The sequence below is a fragment of the Mustela erminea genome, chromosome 16 (genome assembly GCF_009829155.1).
Source record: "Mustela erminea isolate mMusErm1 chromosome 16, mMusErm1.Pri, whole genome shotgun sequence".
Taxonomy (NCBI): domain Eukaryota; kingdom Metazoa; phylum Chordata; class Mammalia; order Carnivora; family Mustelidae; genus Mustela; species Mustela erminea.
Genome location: NC_045629.1, coordinates 83,533,183 through 83,553,701, shown reverse-complemented (window position 1 = coordinate 83,553,701; position 20,519 = coordinate 83,533,183). Strand labels below are relative to the sequence as shown.

General features: G+C 67.1%; 1 protein-coding gene across 7 annotated transcripts in view; it reads right to left on the bottom strand.

The window, feature by feature from the left end:
- Window positions 1-20,519, bottom strand: part of ADGRB1 (adhesion G protein-coupled receptor B1) — a 75,487-nt gene that overhangs the window by 50,484 nt on the left and 4,484 nt on the right. For 6 of the 7 annotated variants that reach the window (XM_032316356.1, XM_032316350.1, XM_032316351.1 and 3 more), the window contains exons 2-3: window positions 11,038-12,036; window positions 687-848 (exon numbers count right to left, since the gene is read on the bottom strand). In XM_032316356.1, the coding sequence (XP_032172247.1) occupies window positions 687-848; window positions 11,038-11,830 (955 nt within the window). In that variant the 5' untranslated portion in view covers window positions 11,831-12,036. The remainder of the gene's footprint in view (window positions 1-686; window positions 849-11,037; window positions 12,037-20,519) is intronic. The other variant, XM_032316357.1, reaches the window with a different exon arrangement.

Here is a 20,519-nt window from a genome sequence, read left to right as displayed (position 1 = left end):
TAAGACATGCATCAGGACGTTGAAGGCTTATTAGAGAAACACATCCTGGAGTTAGGGTCAGGCGGGGGCCAGCAGGTCCTCCACCCAGTTCCACCTCCTGGTGGGGCGGGGCGGGGCGGGGCTGGGGTCCCAGCCCTGCTTCTGAGTCTTCTCTGAAGGTCCTAGGGGCACCTGGACAGGCCTCGGCCCCGCCCCGCCCCAGACCCCGCCCCAGACCCCGCCCCACAAAGTCCGGTTCCCTCTTTCCCACCAAGCCCTCTCCTCCCCCTGCCTCGCCCACGAGGTTTCCTTTCCCCTCTGTCGGGTCCCACCGCGCCCCGGGCCACTCCTTCCTCTGGCCCCGCCCCGGGCTCCTCCCACCCCTGGCTCCGCCCCGGGCTCCTCCCTCTCGTGGCCCCGCCCCAGTCCCCTCCCCCTCTCCTGACACCCGGCCACGCCCACCCCGGGCTCCGCCCCGGGCTCCTCCCTCCCCTCCCCTGGCCTCGCCCCGGACCCCCTCCCTCCACTACCCGACCTTGCTCTGAAGGTTTCCTTTCCCGCCTCCCCGGTCCCACCCGGCCCCGGGTTCTTCCTTCGCCTCCCCCGGCCCCGCCCTGGGCCGCTCCCTCCCTCCTCTGGCCTCGCCGACCCGGGTCCTCCACCTGGCCCCCCAGGCCCAACCGCCCGCGCGTCGTCCGCGCACTCACGGCCGCAGGCCTTGCGGTTGCACAGGCGGCCCTCCTCCAGCACCCCCTCGCAGCCGCCGCCCTCGGCGCCGGGGGCCGGCAGGCAGGTGCGGGTCCGCGTCTGCAGGCCTCCCCCGCAGTCCCGCGTGCACTCGCCCCACAGGGACCACAGCTTCCAGCCACCTGGGAGGAATCAGAGGGCGGGGGGTCAGGGCGCGGGGCGGGGCAGAGGGCTGGGGTGTCTTCCAGGGAGTGACCTCTGGGAGTCAGTCTCCTGGGCCGGGTCATAGGGCATGGGTCCCTGCACCGGGGACCCGCTGGTATGAAGCCTGCACGCCCCGGGAAGCGGGCAGCGAGGCAGCACAGCACTGCGGAGGAGGAGGTCGGGCCTGGACAGCCGCCCTGGGCCTGTGAAGCAGAGGGTCTGCCTTGGGGGATGGCCCTGGGGCCTGGTGCCTCCCCCACTCCCCAGATGTCCCTCTGGGGCGCCAGGCCACAGTGCTCTCCAGTTCTCCATCTACAGGTACCCGTGCCAAGGTCTCTACAGGCTTTGAACCCAGGGCCCCGGTGCAGGGGCCGGACACAGAGCTGGAGCGCCAAGGGTGTCTGAAGAATGAACGAAAGACAGCCTGCCCCACCTGCCCCCACCTGCCCCCCCCTGCCCCACCTGCCCCCACCTGCCCCCACCATGGCTGCCTCTTGTAAGGTTCTGGCGACAGGCCCCCTGGCAGAGGGGGCCCTCACTCCCAGACACAGAGCCTCAAGCCCTGCTAGGCCCTTCCCATGGTCCTCCGTCCAGTGTCCTCTGAGCCCCCCACCTCCTGGCCATGACCTGTGCTCTCTCCCTCACTCCACCAGAGGCGACCACGGTCCCACACCTGGCGGCCGCACTGGGACAAGCGCCCACCCCCCAACCTGGCAGAGCAGGTTCCTGGCTGCTGAGGGGGCTTGGGGACGGAGGCCTCCAGCCACCCCCTTTCAGCCTCTGTCGTGAGTCTCCTCCATCCTGGCCCTGTCGCCTCCCAAATCCATCCCTGGGTCTGAGCCCCCGGGTGGCCCGAGTCCACTAAGCTTGCCACGCGGACGAAGTACAGCGCAGCGGGCGGGGGGGACCGTAAGGGCCGAGTCAGGCCTGTCTCAGGCCAGAGAGTGGAGGCCACGCTGATGGGCTGAGGATGGCTGCTTCTGTCCAAGGGCCATGCTTTAGGGGCCTGGACCATGGCTCTGGCCACCGCCTGCCCATGTCTCCTTGGGGACACCCACTCCCAGAAGCAGGATGAGAGCACACTCGGTCAAGGTAAGCAGCTCCGCCAAGCCCTGATGATGGGTGGGGCGCCCCGACGTGGCACCAGCTTCCACGGGGTCCAGGGAACTGGAAGGCATTGCCAGGGCCCACGGGGAAGCTGCGCTCAGGCGGACCACTGTCCCATGTGGCTCGTCTGAGGCAGGGGCAGGGCAGTCCCGAGGGCCAAGGACAGGTCACACGAGGCCTGTGAGAAGGGCCCCAGGTGCCTGTGGGAGTTCAGCTGTGTCTGTGGCTTGGGGAAGCAGACCCCAGCCCATGGGAGAGAATGAGGCTGCCAGAGACCCGGAGCAGGGCCCTGGGGCCGGGGCAGGGGGCGGGGCTGGAGCCGAGAGACCAGGTTCCCCGCTGCCCCCACCACCGCTCGCTGGCTGGCTGTGGGATGGTCAAGTTCATCCCGCCCTGGCCTCAGGCCTCTTCTCTGAGGGTGGCGGGGAGCCACTTCCCAGAACTGATGGTGTGGAGATCGGTGGCAAGAAAGGGCTGGGGGAGGACGGGTGCGGGCACTCACTGGGGTCAGAGTTTCCCCGGGGAGAACCTACTTGGCGTCCAGGTGACTCAGGGCAGTGCTGATCTGTTCTGAACGGCCACTTTGGAAGGTGCCAGAGCCCCTCCTCGTTGCCTGTGGGCCTGTGCTGGGATGCGACCGGCAGGGGGAGCCAGTGGCCGCCGCACGGGAAGGCCTGGCTGGTGGGTGCTGCCTCCCCCTGGGCCCAGAGGGACAGAGCACCTCTGCTAAGGGCACATGGTGGGTGAGCCTCTTGCCCCCACCGTCGGTGGGCTGGTGCTGGCGGACAGGAAAGGCAGGCCAGCTCAGCATCCAGGCCACAGGGACCGCATGGGAGGGGCTGGCTCAGACCGCAGTCCCCACCCCACAGGGGCTGGGCGTGCACCCTGCTCTCTGGGGCCCCCCACACAGGAACACACGGGGCTCCCAGATGTGCTGGCAGGCCCGGGAAGGGCCTGCCAGGGCCACACCTACCCGGGCAGGCACGTGATGTTGGGGGGGGGGCTACACATTACCTGGTTCCTCCCTCGGAGGGGCGGGGAGCGTGGAGGGGCCACGCTGTGGCTCCCACTGTTCATATGAAGACCAAGGCCGGCTTAAGTGGAGGGGTGTCCACGCCCCCCAGCTAGGAAGAGGCCAAAGGACAATCGAGCTAGGCTATCGGACACTCCAAGGAAGGAGGCTCCTTCCCCGGCCACCAGGGCCAGTTCCTCTGGGGGACCTCCTGCACAGTGGACCTCCTGTCCCGGTGCCTGCCTGGGGGGCCCTCCTCTGTGACAGGCACCTCGGCACAGGAGCCTTGAGCCCTAGCCCACCCAGGAGGCCAGCTTCACCCTGATTACAACAGAGGAAACTGAGGCTCAGAGAATGGTGATCACAACAGCCAGGGGCTAGTGCCAGGCTGCCGCCACAAAGGTCTGCCGGGGCCTGGGGAGGTGAGGGGCCGGCGTCGAGGAAGCCCGAGCCTCAGAGGTGCAGGAAGCCAGGTCTCAGTGCCGAGTGGGAAATACACATGTGGATGTCGTTTCATCTTATGCCACCGATATGCAGGCCGGCCGGTGGGGAGGTGGGCTGGGCACGCGAGCAGGTGCGTAGACTAGGGGCCCGGGGAGGGGGTGGCAAGTCTCCAGCAGCCAGGGGCCAGGGTGGGTGGGTGGCTCGGGCAGCAGCCCGGTGCCCACGCCGACGGGCAGGTGCAGGTAGGGAGGCTGTGGTACCTCCCGCTGGCAAGCATAGGAGCCCAGAATCAGCTTCTAAGAGTCCCCTGTGCCTCCCGACTAAGGCTGCCGGCCAGGACTGCCCACAAGCCCCCAGCCCGGGCCGCAGGCCTCAGTGGTGTCGCCATCCCGTCACGTGGACCCAAAGGAACGGAGAAGCCCAGAGCCTGGGGCGACAGGCCGGGTGACAGGGTCGGGGGGTACGTCCCGCCCGTCCTTCCTGGCTGCCCCAGCCCAGCCCCCACAAGGAAGCCTGAGTGACGCGGAAACTGGCAGTGGGTGGGAGAGAGGGTGTCCAAGCCGGGCTAATTGGAGGATGCCACTCGGTTCCCATGGCAACTGCTGCGAGCGCAGAGTCTCAGGATAGACTCAGGTTAGGCCTCAGCTGCCAAAACACCCACTATTTCAGGGCTGGTTACCTTGGTGACCCAGGTGGGGGGGGAGGGGCGCGGAGGAGGGGGCGCGTCAGGAGAGGCTGGGGAGGGGGGCCACGGCCCGGCCCGGAGGACAGGCCAGCCCCTAGGTCTAGCTCTGAGTCTGGTCCCGCTCGGAGCCTCCATCCTCATGCCGGACTGACTTGGGACGCTGGGCGCAGGTCCCCGCTGCCCGATCACGCACGGAGGCCCGGCCCCGTCACATACCGGTCCCCAGCCTTGGCCGTGCTCTGGCCACTGGCGATCACTCGGGAGACGGGAGCTGCTATTTCTGTCACCGTTTTTGCTTGTAGCACGCGTTCCCCACACACGGCTGCCCCTGCGTCGGTGTTGGCCGAGCAAAGGCGTCCGTGACCGCGGGTCCCCCCGCAAGCTCTCCGCGGCCCCAAAGCCCAGCGGGCTTCCCGAGGCCGGAGCTGTGGGCAAGGCTGGGGGGCGGGCGGCCCCTCCGGGCACGGAAAGAAGCCGTATTCTTCCCCCGCTCAATGCCCCTCTGTCTCGGCGTCTCATTTCCATCTCATTAATGGATGAATGGACACGATTAATGGCCGCCCAGGAGAGAGAAACGGCGAGGGGCCTCTGCGGCCGCCTTCCCACCCTGGCGCCCCAGCCTGCAGGCTGTGCTGTCCCGAGTCTACGCCGGCCGGGGGCACGCCAGGCCCCCCGCGGCCGGGGCCTCCCCGGGGCCTGGGTCCCTTCAGAGGAGGGCTTGCACTTCCCGAGTCCTCCAGCAGAGGTCTCCCCGGCCCCGCAGGTGGGGGCGGCCCGTGGGTCCCTGCCACTGCTGCCAGGGCTGGCCCAGCTCCCCTCCCCAGGGACCCGCTGTCTGCTCCAGCACCCCCCCCCCCGACCCCTGCTCCCTACCGAGCTTGGGCCTATCCAGGGGGCACCCAGGCTCCTCCTCTCCCGTGCCCACATGAATGCGCAAATGTGGACCCCTGGGGACACCCTCTCCAACCCAACCCTGTCCACAGGGGACCACCCTTAGCTGACCCTGCACCGGGGCTCGCGGCTCCCACTCTCAGAGCCCGAGTGGCCAACAGGCCACCAGCCACAGCAACCACCATCAGATCTCAGGACAGGGCCGAGAGCTGTGCCCACTGGCCATGGGCCACGGCTCAGGTATGGAGGACAGGGAGGGCTCCCGTGAGTACCTGTGCCAGACGCTCTGTCTCCTTCAGCCTCACACAGACCCTGGGACCAGGCCTGTCACGTCCCCACTTCACAGTGGGGACAACGAGGCTTGCCTACGTGGCTGGCATGGCCTCCTCTGCAGGTGTACATACTTCTGGTGGCCTCTCTCCCTCAGCGGCAGGTATCTATCCCCGTCCTGGGAAGGATGTCCTGTTCAAAGCCTGGCTGGCACCCGCTGCAGCTCTGGCCTGCGGCATCAGTGGCCCCCGCACGCTGCTTCTCCCCTTGGGCCTCGGCTGCTCAGCTGACAGCCCTTCTCACCATCGTCCTGGGACGTGGAAGGCAGACAGGGCCGTATCGCTCCGCATCCCCGGCAGCCTGGGCTGGGGGGCGACGGGGGGGGGCTCTGACCGCGCGCGGGCATTCCCCTGTGCCTTCCCTGAGCCTGTCCTTTTCCGGGGCTCACTTCCTGCTTCATCCGGAACAGGCCTTGTCTACAGGGGTCCTGGACCTGGTTTTCTGGATTTTTGTGAACAGGTCTTGGTACAAAAAGAGCAGATTCCTGGCTGAGATGACCAGCCCTGGTCCCTGGCAGGAAGGCCCGCACACCCTCCCGCCCCCACCACTCCCCCTGTCACCCCCAAACTCCGGAGACGCTGCGCTTCCACCCGGACCCCATCCTGCATCCACGGCCCAAGCCCACCCTCTTTCTGCACCCTGTCGACCCCGGGGACGGGCTCCAGACCCTTCTTTCTGAGGGGAGTCGAGGTGCACTTAGGGTTGGGACACCCCGAAGCCCTGCAGAGGCCTGTGTGTCGTGGCTGAGAGGTGACAGGCCCGGGGCCAGGGCTGTGGCCTTGAACAAGTCTGGCTTCTCGGCCCTGCGTCACAGCCTTGTCCCACACCCACATCCCCGGGACCCACATGCTGGCGGGTGACCCCCACTGCAGCCCAGCACCCCTACTTGTGCAGGCACGTGATGGTGGGTGGTGCACACGCATAGACACACAGAAACATCTATGCACAGGGAGACACGGACACACACGGGGACTGGACAGGGATACGCATGGACATGGACATACATATGGACACACATGGATACGGACACACAGGGACACACATGGGACATGGACACATGAGGACACAGATGGGGACACGAACACACACAGGGACACACATGGGGACACGTGGACACATGAGGACACAGGGACACAAACAGATATGGGCACACGGGGACATGGACAGTGACACATGTGGACATGGACACACAGGGACATACATGTGGACATGAGGACACACAAGGACATATGACACAGATGGGAACACGGACACACAAGGATACACATGGGGACACAGGGACACACATGGACACAGACACACGGGGACACACAGGGACACATAAGGACACAGATGGGGACACAGAAACACAGAGGGCCACACATGAGGAAACACATGGGAACACACATGGGGACACAGGACACAGACACGGGGACACACATGGGGACACAGACAGTGACACAGACACACAGGGACACACATGGGGGCACAGACAGGGACACAGACACATGGGGATACACACGGGGACACAGACAGGAACACACATGAGCTTGCTCCCAGCCCCCAGGATGCTGCTTTTTCATTATCTTCTGTGTCGCTTCTGCAATAAAATTCTTTAATTAAAACATGAATATTTAAAACAACCCTTGAGAGAAATGGCCCATCTCACCAGAGGCAGAAAAATGCAAAGAGAGACTGTGGGAAAGAGCCGGGGAGATGAGCCGTGGGACCGGCCCTGAGAGACTGCGGCGCAGGCCGGCAGGCAGCCGGCGGGGAGGACGGGGGACAGTTGCTCTGGCCTGAGGAGCGCTCGCCGGGTCGGAGGCGTGACGCGGCCATGTGGCGTTTGGACAGGCTGGGCACGGGGAGGGCGGAAAATGGGCCACAGGCTGGCCAGGCCGCCTGCCCGCTCCCGGCACCGGCATACGCGGCCTTCTTGGGGTGCAGATGGAGAGCCGCGCCCGCTCCGGCCTCCCCTGGCCAGCGCAAGGGGGCGGAGCTCCCGGGGCACCTGGCTCAGCGGCCGCGATCTGGGGTCTGGCGCCTGCCTAGCTTAGCGGTGTGTCTTCCAAGTGTTTGCTGCCTCTCCCCGGCCCATGTGCCGGCACACAACGTGCACGGAAGTGCAGGCCTCCCCCCAGACACCCCCTGGGAGCCACGGGCGCTGCGGCCAGCCCACCCCTTACGAGCTGTGTGACTCTGGCTGCTGCCTGAACATCTCTGTGCCTTATTCCAAGGAACTCCTGCTCTGTGCCGGGCACGTTCCTCATGCCGGGGGCTCCAGGGTGGGCAGGGCCAACACCTGTCCCGGGGTGCTTGTGCCCCAGCAGAGACAGAGGGTGGGGACGGACCCAACCAAATCAGGGAGTTCTCAGTGTGTTCACAGGAGACGCGGGCTGTGGAAAGCGAAAAGGAGACAGTGTGTGGGGGTGGAGCGTGGGCTTGGGCTGTTGCCGTCTGACACAGCACGGTCAGGGTTTGTGGAGAGGGCATGTCTGAGCAAGGACTTGGGAGCCCTGCTCGTGTCTGGGCGAGAGTGTTGCAGGCAGAGGAACAGAGAGTGCAAAGGCCCGGGGGAAGGTGGGTGCTTTGGTGGGCCAACTCCTGAGCTGCTAGAAAGAGGAAACTTGTTAATATGTGCGGATGTTTCCAGCACAGAGGACACCCTCGGGACCTGGCTGCTGGTGACACTGCTACGAGGGTATTTATTCCCAAGGTCCTAGAAGTATCAGTGTGTTCCGGTCCAGGGACACGCCCCGAGGGGCGCCCGGTCTCTGGGCCCGGGTCACGCCGTCCGGCCCATCTTGCCCAGCGCGGCCCCTCCTCCACAGGGCGTGCAGTCCTAGCCCACACGCTCCAAATGGTCTTCCCACAAGACCACCAGGCCTGGCCACATAGCCTGGGCCCTGTCCTTTGCCAAGGGCGCTGGCATCGGCCCTGCGCGGAGCCCAGCCTCAGAACGCACACGCGCTCCGCACGCATATGCACCAGCCGTGCACACGTGTGTGCAAATGCACGCACAAACACGCGTACGTGCCGTGGGTGCTCGCACGCGCTCGTTCCCACACGAGCACCGGGGACTCGTGGCATCCTGTGCACATGCATGTACACACACGTACGTGTGAACGTGCACCCGTGCACGCTTGCTATCCTGCACATGCACATGGGCACTCCCGTGCACACATGGGTGAGGCTTGTGTGAACACACGCGCACACACACTTGTACCCACGGACACACGGTGCGCACACACTGATGCACACATACACGTATGATACAGTGCACAACGCTTACACACACGCACGTGGAGGTGTGAACACACACGCCTTTCCGTCCTCTTCCGAGCACCACTTCCGAACGTGTCCTCCCCCGCCTCCGCCTCCGCCCCCAGCGCCCCTCCCCCGACACCCCGCACCCAGCCGTGGACACGGGCCTTGGTGTTTCGTTACTAGCATCGTGTTTGCCTAGAAGCGCTTCCTCCTGATCCCGTTCCTCACGCAACCCAGGAAAGACTATTTTTATCTTTCCATTTTAAAGACAAGCGGCCCGAGGGGCCAACCAGGCTTCTGGGATTGGCCCAGGACTCCCAGCGAGGGCGGGGCGGGCTGACCTGGTCCTGTCCTGGTGCCCCAGATCCCAGAGTGCCCTGCTCAAGGGACAGTCCCACCTGGAGGGGGCCCCAGCAATCCCACACTGGAGTCCCACTCTGACCTCTGGATCTTCCTCCCCACTGTGCCCCTACCCAGTGCTTTCCCAGCTCCTGGCTGGAAATTTGGGGGGTGGGGGGTGGGGTCTAGCTGTCTCCTGCCCTGTGTCCCGCGTACCAGCACAGCCGTCAGCTCCTACCGCCAGGCCCTCCCCCTCCCACCCTGACCAGCCTGCTCCGAGCTCGAGCTCCACGGCCTTCTGCACGGACAGCCCGAGGACCGCCAGAGCGCGTCACTCTTCTGCTTGAAGCCCCGCGATGTGAACACACCCAGCTCTTATGCACATGGCTGCCACGAGGGGCTGGCCCTGGGCCCGTCAGACCCGATGTGGGCCTACAGTCCTTCCTTGCCGACAAAGCACCCGAGGTCCGCTGGGGAGTGGCAGAGCCAGACTACAGGCCAGCCAGGGCCTGGCCCTGCCTCGCATGGTCCTCCCACCTCCCAAACGGGCCACGACCCGAAGCTCTGCTCCTCCTCGTCCCCCCGCGGACTGCTTCCATCCCACTTTGCCTCAGAAGCTGCCCAAGTCAAGGACACAGTGTCCTACATCTCGCCCAGCCCAAAGGTCAGCCCTTCGAGCCTCCTACCTTGCTGCTGCCCCCGCCCCCACATCTAATGTCCCCAGGGCATTTGCGCTGGCTTCCTGGCACCCCGTCAATCCCCATCTCGCGGGGACTCCGCTGGCCTCCTCCTGAGACCATGGGAGAGGCGGTGCCCCCCCCCCCCCCCCCCCCCCCCCCCCCCCCGCTTCTCTCCAGCTACCCTCACTGCTTCCTGGATGTTGCAGGATCTACAGCCGGGGCCAGACTGGAACCTTGTTCCCAGATAACTGGCTTCCTTGTAACCTCTTAGAGCTTATTTTCTGCATTTCAAGACTTGGTTCTGACCAGCCCTCTGACCCCACTGGCCGAGGGCACTGGACAATGTCACCTGGCCGCAGAGTGGCCTGCACAGCGTGGAACCCCCAGCCAGGCCCAGCCCCCGGGTGCCTGGTGCCTGTATTCAGCAGCCTGGACAGCTCAGCAGTCTGAGAAGAGCTGTTGCCTGTGGCCCCCCCCAAGTCTGGCCACAGCTCCAGGGTCCTGGATGCTTCCACAAAACCCCAGGCCTCCTGCTAGGGGGCTTCCACCACCAGGACTGCCCACCGAGCCCCACCGGCGCCCCATCCCCCGAGTCTCATCCTCCCGCACGGGCTCCCAGCTCTCCAAGGAGAAGCCAAAGTGCTCCCAGGGCCGAGAACGCACAAGACCCATCAGCCCCGCCGCGAGGACCCCTGACACACGTCTGCCCCGTCTGCAGCTGGCGATGCCCTTCAACACCCCGGGACTCATGCACGCATCCCGGAATCCTGACCACGGCCCCCTGGTCCAGGCGACCCCGGCCTCCGGGTGAAGCAGAGGCCTCAGCCCGCCAGGGACTCTTGCGTTTCCCTGATGTGCTCCCGCAGGGCTGCTGGCACCTTCTCCCGCCCTGAGGGCAGCCTCCTCACAACGGGTCCTTGTTGTCATTGTCCCTGCGTGTCCTTGGCACCCCTGGCACCCTGCGGGTGCGCAGTACAGCTGAGGCTACAAGACCGGAGGGGTTTAACCACGTACAATCCCCAAATCTAAGGTCCCGACCACATCTCCAAACGGTCCGCTTGGCTCACTTTTCTTCCAGGTGGCCCGTGTCCCTGGAGGCCCCACGGACCCCGCCGCAGGCCACGGCAGCCCACTGCTCCTTAGCTAAGATGGAAGGACCCTCCCCCAGCCAGAGACAGTCCTTCATCCTGGCGGAAATCTGTCGCTCGTCCCTTCACTGACAGCCAGCGGGCAGCACCTGGGGGCTGGGTACGTGGACCCCAAGGCCGGGGACAAACACACTCGCCCAGCAGCCTCACCTCCACGCCCTTGGCTTCCCTGGTGGCTCGCTCCAGGGACAGGGGACCGGGGCAGCCCTGCTGAGATGACTCCCTCCCCCGCCCACCCTCTGCCCAGAGAGCCAGCAGGCGGTGTTCTTCCCACCGGGCACTCACCTGCTGCGCCGTCTCCGCCCCGATCCTGGGTCAGGCTGGTGAGGCAGTTCTCAGGGCCGCCGGCCACACCGTCCCTCAGGCAGACGTCCCCGCGGGGGGCCGGGGCGCCGCCGTCCCCACCCACACAGGCACAGGGGGTCTGCATGATCCCGCAGGGGTGCGAGCTGCGGCTGCCGGCCAGACAGGCGTCCAGCCAGCGACACAGCATCTGGCAGGCGGCCCGGCTCGGGTGGCGGTTGCCCACGACCAGGTATTCCACGGAGAAGTCGTCGCTGGGGCCCGGGGACGCCCCCAGCAGCCGGGGGCCGGGGTCAGGGGGCGGCTGCTGGCGCAGCATTTGCAGGAACTGCTTGCTGGCCTGCAGGAAGGCCAGGGGCGCCGAGGGGTCGCAGAGCTGCAGCACGTCGTCGAAGCTCTCCACGCCCAGGTAGGTGCGTGTGGACTCCAGGAAGGAGTCGAACTGGTAGGTACGGATGCGGCCAGGGCCGCCGCAGGGGGCAGGCAGCTTGGCCACCTTCATGTAGAGCGTGTAGCGGCGGGGGTCGGGGTTGCGCAGGGTCCAGGAGCAGCGCGAGGCGTTGGAGGGGAACACGGCGGCCGCCGAGAAGTAGCCGAAGAACTTGCCCTGCACCAGCGTGGCGCACGGCTCGGCCCCGGGCCCTGCGTCGGCCCCTGCGGCCGCCCGCGCCCGGCGCCCCATCACCAGCACCAGCACCAGCAGCAGCAGTAGCGGCGGCGGCCGCAGGCAGAGGATCCGGCAGAGGGGGCCCGGGGCGGCGGCCTGGCCCCTCATCCTAGCTCGCGGGGCCGCCGGGGTTCCGCGGGCTGGGCAGGCAGGCGCGGGCCAGGCCTTGACATGCCAGGGTCCGGCGGCGGCGGGGTGCCAGGCGGGGCGGGAGCCGGGGGGCCGGAGGAGGAGAGCGCTTCCGACGACCTCGAGTGCAGCAGCGGCTCCTAAAGTCCGGGGCCCCGACGCGGGCCTGCGGCCTTCAGCAGCAGCTGTGGGAAGAGCAGAACAGGGGACGGGGTGAGCCCCCTGGGACGCTGCGGCCTTGCCCCGCTGCCCGGCCTGGGCTTGGGGTGGCTGCCACAGGCCCTGGCGTGGCTCCCAGGCACCGTGTCCGCCTCCTGCCAGTGTGTCCACCTGCAGCGGGACAGGGGGCCTCCTCCTCCTCCAGCCAGGCCGGATCGGGGAGGGGTGGGCAGCGCCGGGCCAGGGCCGAGTGCCACAGGGGCCTTCACTGTGTCTGTCCGGCTGAGCAGCCTGGCGTGGCTCCCATGGGCTCAGGGCCTGCCTGCTTGCTCCTGTCCCTGCCACAGCCGCCATTGCCCCCGGGGCCTCTGGTGGGGGGCCTGGCTTTCCCTCCCGGCCGCTCACTCCCGGGTCTTTGTCCTCTCTGCCCTTTGTCCTCCTCACCCCCTCCCTGTCTTTCAGGGAAGGACCCACAAACCTCGGAGGAAGGAAGTGGGGGGGCTGTGGAGGGAGAAGCCGTTCCCCCCATCCCGGGGGTGGGAGTTCCTACCTCTCGCCGGCCACCCGGGCCCCTGGCTCTGACCGTGCCGTTGTGATGGGGTCACTGCGGCCTCTCAGGCCACCTCCCTCCTCCCACCCTCGCCCCCACTGGCTCCAGGGCCCTGCAGCTCTGGGCAGGGAGGGCTGGGGACAGAGTCACTAGAACCCCATTCACCCGGCTTCAGCCAACGCTGGTCCTTTGCCTCACCCCTTCTTTGCCAGGCTGGGCCGTGACCCTCCAGCTTCAGGACGGGGAGACCGAGGCTAAGAGGGTAAGCGACTCGAAGGAGGTCACGGTGACCGGTAGGAGAAGCCACCGCGGACCCCCCCCACAGATCCCAGCCGGTGCCACAGCCCACAGGGCTCCCCCCTCTGCTCTGGTGGCGGGGGGCAGCCGCTAGCCCGTATGGCGCAGGGACACAGTGGAGCCACTCTGGGCTCAGAATGGGCGATGCCCCGCCTGGATTCGCCACCATGCGGACTCTGGAAGGCTCCTCTGCCTCCGGTCCTCAGTTTCCCCACTACCACCAAGGCCTCTAGCTGGGCCACTGTCTGTCCCTCGCAGCCGCTGAGCTGGTGGGTGAGAAGGGAGGGCTGCCGCCGGCTTCCCAGGTGGCCTGGCCTCCCCTCCGTCAACCTTCCCGTGCGGCCACCTGCCCACAGGTGCTCGCCACGTCCTGCTGCCCAGGCCCAGCTGGCCGGCACCCTTCCTGCACGGGCTGGTAGCAGAGCAGGGAGCTGGGCAGAGGTGGCCCCGGGCCCCGAGCAGACTGGAGTGGGGGTTCCTGGACTCAGGCTGCTCCTCCTGGCTGTGTGGCCTTGGGCGAGTCCCTTGCTGCCCAGGTAGAAAGAGTATGAAGCCTCACTCTTTCTGCAAGAGGGTAAGAGCTAGAGCGGGGGGGTTCCCTGTGTTCGGGGCAGGAGGTGACTCCTGAGGGGAGAGGAGGCGGGAGCAGGGTTCTGGATCACCAGGGGGAGCTGGGCCAAACCTGGTCCTCTGGGGGCTCTTTCGTGGCAGACATTAGGGGTCCCAAGAAAAGAATTTGCCAGCTTCTCATGCTGGCACCTCTGGGCAGAGCTGAGCAGACTCTGCCCTTGGCCCTTACCTCTGGGAGGCCCTCAGTGCCCCCCAGCTTCTAGACGCCTCTAGAAGAGCCCGCCAGTCCTCACACTATGGGGACAGAAAGGGCAGGGTCCTGCAGCCAATCCCAGACCGGGGAGGTCCCCACAGTCTTATGGTCACGTGTTCCAGAACCTTGCCCCAGCCTTACCCCCGAGGCAGCAACCCCCCATGTCAGGACCTAAGGTGAGAGCCAGCCCCCAGCCCTGGGACAGACTCTCCGTGATGCCCCAGTCCAGGGGGGGAGCTGGCAGAGCCCAGCAGAAACTGAGCTCCGCACACAACAGCCCAGCTCCCGCACCTCAGCCAGGCCCCCAGGCAGCCTGTCCCACAGTGTTCCCATGGGGGAGAGCTGGTTCTGGGGGGCCAAGAGCGGGGGCAGGAGGGGGCATGAGGGCCTGTGCCAGGCAGGGGGTCCTCTAGGGCCTCCATCATCCCATCTGGAACAAAGGGAGGCTCAGCCACGTGGTGCTGCCTACAAGGGCACAGCCGCCCGCTCCACGCCCACGCGGGTTCGGTGGGTCCGGGCTGGTGGGGCATTCTGTGGGGCTCCGAGCTGTGCTGGGCATTTCATGGTGACAGCAGTGAGCTATAACTGGGCACACCTGCTAGGGTTTCCCCTGGAACCCCTGGGGAGCTGTGCCTCCGTGGGGCTCGGCGGTGCCAGGTGCCAGGTGCCGGGTGCCGGGTGCCTGAGCCAGGATGCTGGGCCCGGTCTACCGGTCCACCACGCACTGTCCCAGGGCCCGCAGGAGCCAGGCCGAGCCAAGGTCCTCTGCACACCCCCCACCAGCTCACACACTCTTGGAGCACCTGTTGGCCTGCTGGGTCCTGCGCACCAGGAGAGAGGAGTCAGGGAGGGCCGGAGGCAGGACAGTGCCCCCAAGAAGGGCCGCCCTGTGGTCGGGGGCAGGGAGTGGCCTTGGGGGAAGGGAAGGGAGGCGGGGCGGGGCAGGGGTAGTGAGTGGGGAGGAGGCAGGGGCGGGTGCTCGGGAGAGAAGACAGAAGTCCCAGTGGCCCGCTGGGCTGTGGGATGTGTGTGTGTGTGTGTGTGTGTGTTTGGGGGGACATTCCCTGCCTAGACCCTGGGGTGAGGCGTGCAAGGGTGAAGGTGTGGTAAGGGGCAGGTCAGACAGAGCTCAGAACCCTCTCGGGCAGCTGCAGCCCAGGACCGAGGCTCTGGAGTTAGTCTTCACGGACTCCGGGGACCTGAAGATGACCTAACGGTGTTTAGCCATGGGGTTCTCCAACAGCGTGCCTGGGAGCTCTGAGGTTCTCCCTGCGAGGGCCAGCAGGGAGCTAGGCTCAGCTCGCTTCTGGGACTCAAACTGCTCCACACCCTGGGCGCTGGGGAAGGCTCCGCGGGCCAGCAGGCTGTCCCGGCGGCGAGGGTGAGCATCACGGCCGCAGCGGGCTCCGCAGGCAGGGTCGCAGGGCCCAGGAGGGCAGGAGGCCCAGGCGGTCATCGTGACGGCTCCGCCCCTGCCGGCGGGCACTCGCCCTCTGCCGCCCAGGCCTCTCCAGTGAGACGAGGCTTCCTCCATCCCCTGGAGCCACCTGCCTGATCCCCTCCAACGAGACTGTGGATAAACGGGCCCGAGGCCCCTCCAACGAGACTGTGGATAAACGGGCCCGAGGCCCCTCTGAGCCTTCTTGCGCCAAAGGTGGCCCGTGGCAGGCAGGGAGCGGGGCAGGCTTGCGGCGCACTCGGGTCCGGCCCCAGGTCATACAGCCACGGGGGAGGCTAAGTGGAGTCTATCTCAGGCCAGGGGGACTGGTGCCGACACAGGGCAGGGGCAGACAGGCAGGGGCCTGGCCCCCCTGGCACTCAGGGTGGGGTCCTGGAGGGGAGGGTGTCCGGGTCTGGTCCCCAGATGAGTGGGGGCAGGGCCTGACCTGGCCATTCTGGGGTCCCTCTAACAGCCAGGGGCAGGTGCAGGCAGGGAGAGCGAGGAAGTGGCCTGCATGGGCTCCGGGCCAGGCGGAGCCGGGGGCACAGAGATGGGGTGCAGGTGTGGATGCAGGCGCGTCTCAGAACACGCCTACGTGTGGGCACGTGTGTGAGAGCACAGGGGTGTGTGCGTGTCCACAGACCTGCGCCGGCACGCACACCTGTACCACGCTCACGCAAGGCTCCACGGCAAGAGGAGAGCCGGGCTCCGCACGTGTTCTCTGGGATGTGAGGGTCAGCCTGACGCACACCAGGGCTGGGACAGGAGGGGACCTGGAGGGGATGGCTTGGGGAGAGCCCAGTGGCCAAGCCAGAGCCCCGAGGAGCCCAAGGCAGGGCCTCAGACTGGTGGGCCAGATCTGGGGTACCCTGGGCCGGCTCGGGCCCCTTCCTCAACCACATTTGGCCCCCAGGCATCAGCAAGCTGTCAGAGCTCTCTGAGCCAGCTGGCCCCTGGTGAGGGGCGCACGGAGGCCCCACTCAGCCCCCGGTGCCGGGCTCTGATGAGGCTCCCGCCGGTCCTTTCCACGAGCGCTCACAGGGGCCGCCTCCTCCCCACACAGGCCGCTGGTCTGGTCATCGGTCCCCAGCTCCCAGCCTGGGTCACTGCAGCTTTGGTCGCCTACTGCCCCTCTTGGGCTCCCAAGGACGGTGGCCATGAGCACCCGAGCCTCTTTGGGGTCCTGCCTCTCCCACACTGCCTTTGCTGCCGGGAAGTTCTTCCTGGTGTCCAGTCCCCACCCCCTGGCCGGCGTCCGTCCCACCCGGCAGCGAGGCCTCCCAGAGCCTGTGCTGCGGGCTCAGGAGGAGGGCAAGGGAGCCTGCAGGTGTCTGAGTGGGGTCACAGGGTAGGGGCCACTGGAACAGGAGGGGTGTGACAGTGGGTAGGGGGACAAAGAGAACCGGCTGTGCCAGGCCGGGACAGGAAGCTGGGAGCCAGGGCGAGAGTGATGGCCATTTCCTGAGCACTGACCGCAGGCGGCTCCTCAGGGACCCCCTTGTTCAATGTCACAGCACCCCCTGTGGGGTAGGAGCAGAATCAAGCCCACAGTGGGCCTCTCAGGGCCACCATCAGTGTGGGGCGCCGCGCCGACCTTCCACACCATCCCAGAGGCGTCCGTGCCCCTGCCCTGCCATCAGAGGCCCCGAGCGCCTCGGCTTCCCCGCTGTACAAGGGCCTGGGCTGGACACTGCCTCCACGGGCTCCAGGACTCTCCAGCTTCACTTGGGTCTGTCCGACCCTCCCCCGCCAGGCCCAGCGCACACACAGACCCACCTCAGGCCCGGCCTCCCCGTCCCCTCCCCACCCACCCCAGGCCACCAATGGCATCCCAGATGCCAGCCACAAAAGGCACTCTGTTGTCCCAGCCGGCCCCCTGAACAGTGCCTGCCTGTGTGTCCTGGGAAGAGGCTGCACTGGGGGAGGGGTGGCTGCGCCCCCTCGGCACCAGCAGTAGCCCAGGGGCTGGCTGGCAGGCAGGGGCCAGGAGAGCGAGCAGGAGAGGCCGTCCAGGGACAAGCAACCACCTCTGCCCGCAGCGGCCTGTCCTCCCTGCGCCGGGGGGTGGTCCTGTGAGCCCCCACGTATCCCTCCTGGGCTGTGGCAGCCTGGTCCCTGGGCAGGGAGGGGCTGCTGACACTGGTCCAGGACAACCCAGGACACAGAGGGGCCGGGAGAGCCCGGGCAGGCCTCCCTCCATGAGCACAGAAGCAGGTGGGGTGTGAGAACTTGTCCCCCGCCCAAGCCACCAGCAGCCCCTGCTCCCAGCCTGTGCGAACCAGGCTCCCAGTGAACCCCCAGCTGACCTGCGGGGTATCCCACGCTTGCCTTGAGGAGCCCCCAGGCCAGGCCCCTGAGATGTCCCCCATCACTGTGCCCGCCAGCCCCAGCCCCTCAGGAAGCCTCCTTCCCTTGCCCGCCTGCCTGGGCATGGGGGTCGTCGGGGGGTCCTGGCTGGTAGCCAGGCAGAACTGTGCAAGTGAAGAGAGGAAGCCCCCCTCCCCACCTGAGGGTCCGTGGCTGGGAGGGGCCCGTCCTGTGCCTGGTCTGCTCCAGGCCACCCCTACAGGCCCGTACCTGCTCCCCCACCCACGGGGGGCAAGGAGGTCTCACCTCTATTTCACAAAGGAGGCCAACAGACACGCCATCACTCCGTGCCGCCCCCACTGCCCCAGGACCCCCTGGCCTGGAACCAAGGGCCAGCTCTCTGATGGGCCTCACCACACCTCCTCTGGCCCAGAATCCCATCACCCCAAACTGCTCCCTGAAGACACTCCGGGCACTCAGGCTCCTGGCTTTGCCTCTGTTCTGCCCTGCCCCCGTGGCCCCCGCCCAGCGCGCCTTCTTGCCCTTTGGGCCACGGGGTGCGGGCCTGCCCCAGGAAGCCGCACCTGAGCCCTGCAGGCCCTCCTGGGAGTGGATGTGGCCTGCACCCCGACGCACGCATGTGCCCTCGCACACACGGGCACGTGGGGCGACGTAACCCAAGGCCAGCACGCGCACACGAGTGCAAACGTGCACGCGGACTGGTTCTCCTGGGGAGCGTCCCATGTGGGGACAGCGAGAGCTTCTGTCCCAGGGCTAGGGGCTCCCTGCAGGGGTGGGGGGCTGTCATGAGGAGTGGGTCGCTCCAATTCTGAGTGTGACAGAGGTGCCTGGGCTCTCTCCTCTCTGCATCGCCGGCTCAGTGCCCGAGCGAGTCCTCCGCCCTGTGACGGGCGGAAGCCCTGCTGCCCTGCCCAGCCGGCTGCTCGCTTGCGAGTGGTGCTCCTCTCCACGACCCCACACCAGGATCTGTGCTCCCCAGGTCCCCAGCAGGACGGGCTTGTCCAAGGTCACCTGCCCAAGGTCACATGGAGAGGGCCAGCCGACAGCAGAAAGGTGGGAAGAAGCGGTCAGGCAGGGGCTGGGGGACACACTCCAGTCGTGGGGCTGCCCTGGGCAGAATGTGTGAGGTCCCCGGGACATTCCGGGCAGGCCTGGCCAGGCGGAGCCCACGCGGGTCCCGTGGCGAGCGCGAGGAAGGAACGCGTGGAGATCGCAACTTAGCCCACAGCTGTCTCACGGAACCAAGGTCCCCTGGCTCCCGGCGCCCCTGCGCCTCCTCCACAGCACCCCAGGCTGCGGCACTGACGTCCCGTCTCAGTGCTCGGAGGGGCGGAGGCTCCCCCAGCTGGAGGCTGCACCCGGGGCCTCCACCACCACCCACGGGTGACCTCTGCTCTCTGTGGGGGGCAGTAGAGGAGGACAGGCAGAGGGGGAGGGGCTGGAACTCAAGGCCACCCCCGCCCCTCCCCCGGCTCTGGAGGGAGACCTGGACAAGGGGACCTGGCGCTCCTGAGCAGGACCATGGGGCCCCCAGATGGACCGGCTGGGGTTCTGAGGGGCGTGTGTGGGTGCGGAGCACACATGCACACACGTGTGCGTGCTGTGTATGTGGGAGTGTGTGTCCCAGGACAAGTGTGTACGGATGAGGCTTTGTGGGGGGCAGGAGAGCGTGTGCACACGTGCAGTGTGAGCGGGTCTCTGGCTTGCACGTGTGTGCACGTACACGTGTGGGTGTGCCAGTGCGTGTGCTCTTGTCGAGAAGAAGGCTTCAGGAGGTGCCACCTGCGAGGCGGGCGCCAGGGGCAGGTCAGGGCTCCTCCGGGACCGGCTGGGAGCAGGGCAGCGGGCGGCGGGCGGCGTGCTCTCCCGCCTGCCGGGTCCTTCTCCTTTTGTGCGTCCTCCAGGGCACTGGATGGCACCCCCCTCCCCTGCCCAGGCAGACCATGTCCTCACCAAGACCTGCCCTCGGCATCCCCAACCTCGGCCGCGCCCTTTGCAGTGCCGGCCCTCGGGGGCACTGGGCGGCAGGGCTCCCGGCCCTGAGTCACGGAGTCTCAGAGAAGCGGCTGGTCCGAAGTCACCTTGCCAAGCAGGAGGGAGCTTGGGGCCGTCAACTCCCACACAGGCTCAGGGCTTAGCCCGGCTTGGGGGCCAGGCACAGACCTCAACGGGTGGGGCCTGGTTCTCCCTCCGCCCCCCCATCCAGGTTGGGGGACGGTCAGTGACTGTCCCTGGGGACCCCTGCAGAGCTCCAAGGCCTCTGCCCACCGGCCCTCAGCATCTCCTTCTCAGGGACCCTCAGCCCACATCTCAGCCAAGAGTCAGCACCCCAAAACTGGCAGCCAGCCTCCCCAAACTGCCTGGGCGGGGGCCCAACTCTGGTGCCTGCCCTGAGGCCTCTCCGGGCTTCTGGAGGAGCTGGGGTTCACAGGGATCCGTGGGCAGGAAGACAGGCAGTGGGAGCCGCACAACGATAATCGAGGTGTCAAAGGTGACAGTGGGGGGTGGGGGGACAGGCAGGGACCCACAGTGTGCACTGGACATTGTCATTTGCCTAAGCCATTTTCAGGACAGACGTACGTAGCTGTTGTGTGGAAAGTCAGGGAACTGCTAAGGTTCACATGGGACAGGAGGGCCTGGGGTTTGGGGCTGACATGGACGTGCCCTGTTGTCCCCTGCCCTGCTTCTGTTCCCTGCGTTGCCACTTCTTGGGTTAACGGGCACGGGAGGGAGGATGAGCAGGACAGAGGTGCCCCTGAGCGCGCATGGTGCTTCGTCCCTGAGCTCCAGCCTTTGTCTTGCCCCGTGAAACGGGGGGACGGCTGGCCCCAGCACACAGCTGAGGACACAGAGCCTGGGGAGGCTCCTCAGGGGTCCGAGCCCGGGGCTCCGCCTCCAGCCACCTCTGCAGGCCTCTCAGGGACCCTGGCAGAGAGTGGCCCCCTGGGGGGAGGGGTTCATCTTCCGCCCCCTGCCGCTGTGCCCACGGAGACTGTCCCCTTTGAGACCTTGTCCCCTCAGTCGAGGAACACTGCAGCCTGGGATGTGCCCGTGTGCGGTGGGACCCGGG